At 32.5% G+C, this 7,359-nt stretch overlaps 2 protein-coding genes across 2 annotated transcripts; both read right to left on the bottom strand.

Moving 5' to 3' along the window:
• LOC121227943 (putative disease resistance protein At3g14460) lies at positions 1-2,939 on the bottom strand. The gene is made up of 2 exons (XM_041110911.1): positions 656-2,939; positions 1-550 (listed from the first exon to the last, which is right to left on the bottom strand). The coding sequence occupies exon 1, from the start codon at positions 2,937-2,939 to the stop codon at positions 891-893; it is 2,049 nt and encodes a 682-aa protein (XP_040966845.1). The 3' UTR covers positions 1-550; positions 656-890.
• Positions 2,940-3,025: 86 nt separating this feature from the next.
• LOC121227944 (putative disease resistance RPP13-like protein 1) lies at positions 3,026-4,811 on the bottom strand. The gene is made up of 2 exons (XM_041110912.1): positions 4,674-4,811; positions 3,026-4,526 (listed from the first exon to the last, which is right to left on the bottom strand). The coding sequence occupies exons 1-2, from the start codon at positions 4,757-4,759 to the stop codon at positions 3,026-3,028; spliced, it is 1,587 nt and encodes a 528-aa protein (XP_040966846.1). The 5' UTR covers positions 4,760-4,811.
• Positions 4,812-7,359: the final 2,548 nt, after the last annotated feature.

The raw sequence follows: 7,359 nt of genomic DNA, 5'->3' as shown, positions 1-7,359 counted from the left end.
TTGAATATCAAATTTCTAACATGTTAACTCATTTATTTTTTTTTCATCTAAATAATATCTAAAAAAATGAAATAAGACAACAATATATGTGGTTCGGAAATAATCCTTACATCCATGGACCCATTACCTAATGGTTCTACAAAATTAAACTCCAAAACCAACAAAGGTACTACAAAATTAAACCCCTAAGCCAACAAAGATTTTTAGAAACATCATCACTTGAGCTCTCTGAAAATACTAAAACACCACCCACCCACCCTTTTACTAGCTTAAGGGACACTTAAGTGACAAATTCCTACGATTGAAGTGAGCTAATTTTGCAAAGGGACACTCAATCACGATATGCCAATGACATGTCATCGACTATGGTATAATTGGTAAGCAACATATACAGAAACATATAAGAAAGAGTACAGCAAAATGATGGAAATAACTAACTGCTCCCTATATCATATCAAATAAGCTAAAGCTGATCTGTTGAATATGTTTTACGTCTCCTTCAAACCATCTTTCTCAAACCCCACTTCCACACCTACTTAGCTTTCAATGCCTGCAAATTGCTCAATAAAATAATTGCTATTATTATCTTGTTCCTAAGGAAAGTTAGATGTATCAAACTGAAAAGCTCTGAAATGTTTGATATGGTTTTTTGTACCTGTGAAGAAACCAATCACACATTTTGCGGCTTATCTTTCAATCTGATTGCCTCGGGATGACAACTTTACCATCAATTCGAACGCAAGGTATGTGGGAAATCTTTGACCACTCTCGTCCTTTATCGCTTGAGCACTCTTCTTTCAGCAATGGACAATTGAAAATGTGTAAAACATCAAGACAGAGAAGCATGTCTTTTTCCGGAAGAGATGTTAGCTTGGGACAATTATCGATCATCAATTCTTGAAGAGAGGCGAGGTCTTGAAAGCCCCCGGAGAACATGAATTCCAGATTCTCAAAATCTGAAAGGCGGATAAAGGTGAGAGAAGGAGGCACATCATTCCAATCCCTTCTTCTGGGAAAGACACCACGTTTGAGCATCCTCCACCTCCGATGACAAGGTGTTGAAGAGAGGTGAGTCTATTTAATCCCCATTCCACAGGTGACCTATAAATTTTGGGTGCATTTGAGATTTCAAGTGATGTGAGATTGGCAGGGAAACCCTCCGATGGAAATGATATGTCAGCTGAACAGTCGAACACACATAAATGTCGAAGGGAGGTGATGCTGACCATGCACTTAGGAAGGGCTCCAACATTTCCACAACCATCAGCTGAGAAAGCTCTGAGGTTGATGCTAAGCAACTCACTTTCTTCAAAAGAAACCAAATTTGAACACTTCCTCAATCGAATCTCCTGGAGATGAAAGAGCTTGTCTAGTCTTCGTGGTAGAGATTTAATTCCAGAACTCTCAATTCGAATAGATTCAAGACAAGCGGTTTCCTCAAACTCTTCGGCAATGTATTCCAACTCTGGACATCCATCAATTTTCAAATGTTTAAGCGTTATGGGGAACATGATGTTTGAAAATAGGCAACTCAGCTTTAAGCAGTGGGTAATTTGGAGACATTGAAGCTGATTGCAAATATTTTTGTGCCCCTTCAATGACAAAGACATTAGAGATCCACACCATTCTATTTTCAAGTCCTCAAGAAGACAGAGGGTACTACTCATACTCTTATTATCTTCTATTTCATCAACCAAATACTCCAAATTCGTACATCCTAAAATGTGCAGCTTTTTTAAATTCGGAGGTAAGTTATTCCCTGCAAAAGAAACCAAGCCTAGACAATGATAAATTTTCATCACTGTAAGGAATGTGAGTTCAAGTAAGAATTTTGGCAGTCTATTGAGCCTACCACAGCCACCTATCACCAGAGATTCAACATGTGAAATCTTGTCAGGTTGCAATTTGGCTTCCTCAGTTTCCAAAGAGTGCAATTGAGGACAATACTCAATCGTAATGAAACGATGTCCAACAAAACTTAACCCATGTTGTGATAAAGATGCCAACTCCTCCCAACCAACAATTCGAAAATGTTCTGAGTTTCCAAACCTCAGCATTATCCGATCTGCTGGAATATTAAACTTTGAAATGTTAGAAAGAGACAAAGTTTGCAAAGAGGAAACCTCATTTGCAGGAGAAGAGCGATCATCCACCACTTCTGCACACCCTCGAATACTTAATTCACACAGTGTTGGGAAACTTGATATTGAAACTACCAACCTTCTACACCCATCAATTTCAAGTATCTGCAAGGAGGAAACATGGGTAGGCAACCTTCCCAACAATTGAGGACAGGCATTGATTGAAAGCTTACGAAGGTTGGGAAATTTCAAAACCTTCTCGTCTCCTTCACAACTGTCCCACTCCTTCCAGTTTGGAAGACTCACAAAAGACAGAATCTCTAGTGATGCAAATGGGTTCAATTCATTTTCTCCAAAGAACTCAACACCAATCTTTTGTACCTGATCGAAACCAAAAATTGAAAGATCTTTTAACAATGGCAACCTTCCAACTGATGGTAGTGATTTGCAATTTTTACAATTGCGAAGCTTCAGAGACGACAAATTCTGGAAGGAAGGATTTCCTATCCAAGTCGAGAATTTTGCACCACCGTAATTCGCAATGATGAGTTGCTTAACCTTTTTCTGAGGACAAAGAAATTCCAACACCCGCTCTTCAACTTCTTTTTTCCTTGTATTATTCTTCAAGTATGTACCCCATCGTAGTTCTAACACATCAATCCCTAGCTTCTCATTTAATTTAGCTTCCCTCGCATCTTGACCATTAACATTCTCCAACCCAGAAAGACGAAAATTACCTCTAAGGTTCGACAAATTTTTCAATTCTCTAATAAGATGTCCATCACCTTCCCCTACAACAAAATCAGATAACGTTTGAAGCTTGATTAGCTGATCAAATCCGGAGGGCATCTTTTCCATTGAATCCGCACCTCTAATATCCAGAAAATGCAAGTTGACAAGGTTTCCGATCTTAGAGGGTAAATTATTGAGCTCTGAACAATTTCTTAATAGTAAAGTCTCCAAATGATAAAGAGTACACAAAGAATCAGGTAAACATGTGATTGGAGTTCTGGACAAATTGGAGTTCTGGACAAATTTAAGTATCGTAGATGTTTTAAATTTTCAAAAAAGTCGGGCAAATCATAGATCACATACCCACACAAAGAAAGAACCCTTAAGTACCTAAGTCTTGGCAACAAATCGTCCAAGACAACATTAGTTAAACCGAATGCCATATGTATTTGAGGAGGTATTAAGGGTAGGAAAGTACGTAAAAAAGTCATTCCGTAAAATGCTTCAAACTTCTTTACACTATGACACCGACCATTGAAAACATAAGACGAATAACGAGAGCGATGCGAAAACTTTGGTTGCTTATCTTCCTCCAGTTTGCAACATATTTCTCCTGCAACTAATTGAGCTAAATCATTCATAAGATCATGCATCATGAAACAAGATTTATCTTTACTAGATATTTGGAAAAATGACCTTGACACCAAATCTTGAAAATATTGGTTTCCAAGTCCTTTGGCTTGACATTTAGCTTTTGCTTGCAGGAAACCTTCTGCTCTCCATAACAAGATTATCTGTTCTTCTTCAAATTCATAATCTTTAGGAAATATGGAGCAGTATGCAAAACATCGTTTCAGATGCGGAGGAAGATAATGGTAGCTTAATCGCAAAGCTGGAATTAAGCCACATGGATCTTCTGGTAGGTCCCATATCTCGCTCTCATATACTTTTTCCCATTCACTATGATCCTTAACTGTGCGTAATAAGCTTCCAATAGCTTTTGCTGCCAAAGGTAAGCCGTTGCACCTTCTCACTATGTTCTCACCAAGTTCTTTAAATCGGAGATGCCCATCAAAGTTTCTTGCTTTCAAAGCATGCTGAGCAAATATGGATAAACAATCATGATGTGAAAGTTTATCCAATTTAAAAGCTTTCACCGAATCCACGTTAGATGAAACCTTTTCGAGTCGAGTTGTTACAATAATCTTGGTTCCTGCTCCAAATGGAGCTCGTAAGATGGTCCAATCAGTGTAACTTTCGTTCCAGATGTCATCTAAAACAAGCAAGAACCTTTTTCCGGATAATTTCTCCTTCAACTTGACTTGAAGTAAGTTGAAGTCATTGTCATCATGCGAGCCAGCATCGATGGACTTTAAAATCGTCTTTGTTATGTTAACTGCATCAAAGTCATCAGAAACACATACCCAGGCCTTGTGATCAAAACACTCCTTAATGCTGGTATCATTGTAAACAAGCTGAGCAAGAGTTGTTTTCCCCATCCCTCCCATGCCAACGATGGAAAGGACACAAACTCCATCGGAGTTGTTACTTTTGAGCAACTCAAGCATTTCTTGCTTCTCATTGGCTCTACCAACATACTCCACAGTTCCATCCATCAAGGAAGTCGGTTGCAGCCTGGGTTTCTTTCCCTTGGCAGTTGCGCCTTGAGACATGATCTCACTCAACCCCAAACTACTTCTTCGAGTGTTCAAACTATTTTCTTTCAAAAAAAAAAAGAGTGTTCAAACTATTCAGTTTATCAGTGATATCTTTTATCTTTGAAATCGTCTTAGTATAGAACATAAAAGAGGTTGGAGAGAAATTAGCACCAGTACAGCAGGTAGGAATGAGTTTCTGTACCTTACTAGTGCTGGCTTGAGCTTGAGTTTTTTGGAGCTTGAGACGTAACTGTTGGTAAGCGAACTCGTCCAGGATGTCATCCACATCGTAAGCTAAGTCTTGGAGATCGTCCAACCAAATCTTCACACCCTCGTCCTTGATCTGCTTCTCCTCTGCATGGTTCAACACTGCTTTGATCTCAGGTAATATGGATTGCCACTGCTTGAGTTGCTGGTGGACTTGCCTGTGATTGGCCACAAAGTTGAGTAGAGAGTCAACGAACTTGCCAGACAACAGCTCCAAAAACGCAGAAAGAGCAGCCTCTCCAATGAAAGACATGGCGGAATTACGACAAAGAAATCAAAGAGAGAGATGAACAAGCAAACGGGAAATTCAGGGAAAGAAATGGAGATGGACCCCAAACGGCTGTTGGAGAGCTAGCATTGATGGGAAAACACAAGTGGAAAACAACTCAGTCTTTGAAATTATTGCACCCTCCACTTTCTTTATTTTATTTGGTTAAAGTTAATGAGGGTGAATGTATTTGAAAATTGTAGGACGTGATTTAGTTAGTATTCTATTATTAAATGACCCAAACACTTGTTGGGAATCACAAGGAAAGTGGAAGATAGCTTACAGTCTTTTGAAATTATTGCACCACATGGTTAAATTTGTATTTTATTTTTAAATAGATTAATTAAAATTAAATACAATTAACTTTTATTATTTAAAAATATATTTTAATTTTTTGTGATTTTATAAATAAAATTTCTTTTATTTGGAATTGATAAAAAATATAATTTTCAAGATATTTTATATGATAAATATTAATTTTATTATAATTTAAATTTATTTAGTTGTTTTTAATAATAAAAGAAATAATTCGTTTTAATTTTTATAATATACCCACCTGACCTCCCAAATACTTTTAGAACTAAAGTGCGTTAAAGGCTTTAATATATATATATATATAAGTATGAATCTTCTGCTTTATAATTTTCTCCCCAACCTAAATGTGCTTTAGTCAAAATAAATGTCATTAAAATTTCTTATGTTTTATAATAGGTTTAATTCATGATTTAGTTTCTACTTTTTCTTTTTGGTATCTAAATTTTTTATTTTATTTTAATTTGATTTTTAAAGTATATTTAATTTTCTAATTTAGTATTAAAAGTATGCATTGTAGTCCATTTTTTTGACAAATGTAAAATAAGTTCTTATAGCCAATCACAAAAAACCAAGTGGCATATTTATATTAAAAAATAAATATTTTTTTATTAAATATATATACACATTACAAGTATATAAAAGAAATTTAGAAAAAAAATATAAATCATAAAAAATTTAAAATAAAATTTTCAAAAAATACTATAATTGAAAAGAACTTAGTTGAAATTAATAATATTATTAAAATTGTAAAAAAAAATTGTATTGTAATTTTTTAAAGTTTAAAAATATTTTTTTTATAAAATTTTAAAACATATAATTCTAAAATTCTAAAAAGGTTTAAATTTCAAGTTTTTTTTTCAGTTACTTGAAATTTAAATAATTTTTTAATTTTATAATATTTTTCAATTTTTATATATTATTTTGATTTTTTAAATTTTATAATGATATATTTTAGAATTGTATAAAAAATTATTTTTTAATTATTTTTAAAAATCTTATATATTATATATGATTTTTTTACATTTTAATCAATATAATATATATAATACTAAAAAAAAGGCACGTGACATGTTCTAATTAAATATTAAAAAACACTTTTCACTATGACTAACCATTGATCAGTGTTGACTGTGGTTGATCAATGTTGACCGAACATGACCAGCCACTTGTGCTATTAGATCACGCCATGTGTTTTTCTTTTTTCTTTTTTTAATATCATATATATTATAGTGATTAAAAATATAAAAAATCATATATAATATAAAAAAAATTCTAAAATAATTTTTTTAAAATTCTAAAGTATATAATTATTATTTTTTAAAATTCAAAATGATATATAAAAATTAAAAATTTATAAAAATAAAAAAGTCATTTATATTTCAAGTAACTGCAAAAAAAAACTTGAATTACTTTTTATAATTTTAGGATTATATAAAAAATTGTTTTTTAACTTTTTTTTAATTTCTTTTTAATTTTTTTACATTTTTGGATAATATTATTAATTTCAACTAATTTCTTTTCAATTATCTTATTTTTTATAAATTTTATTTTTATAATTTTTTATAACTTATATATTTTTTTTCTAGATTATATATATTCTAAATTTTTATATAGTTATTTTCATGTTTTTATATTTTTAATGTGTATATACATTTAATAAAAGATAATGTTTGTTTTTTTACATAAAAACGTCACGTGGCGCTTTGTAATTGGCTATAAGAAATTTTTTTTAATGTCTATTAAATGATGGACAAAAAAAATATAACGAGGGCATACTTTAAGTACCAAATTGAGACATAAAAAAATTTATTTACCAAAATGGAAACACATGTATACTTTAAAAGCCAAAACATAAATTAAGTCTTTGTAATATTTTAAAGGAGTTTTATAACTTATATAGTTTAAGCTCATATTTTTATTTGTTCAAAGTTAATTAAGTTATTTGGATTAACATATAATAACTAAATGCGTACATTTTAAATATAATAGTGGTTTGATATTTTTTAATATTTTAAAATTTACTTGTCATGCCCCGGAA

The sequence above is a fragment of the Gossypium hirsutum genome, chromosome A04 (genome assembly GCF_007990345.1).
Source record: "Gossypium hirsutum isolate 1008001.06 chromosome A04, Gossypium_hirsutum_v2.1, whole genome shotgun sequence".
Classification (NCBI taxonomy): Eukaryota; Viridiplantae; Streptophyta; class Magnoliopsida; order Malvales; family Malvaceae; genus Gossypium; species Gossypium hirsutum.
This window is presented reverse-complemented; position numbering and strand designations above follow the sequence as displayed.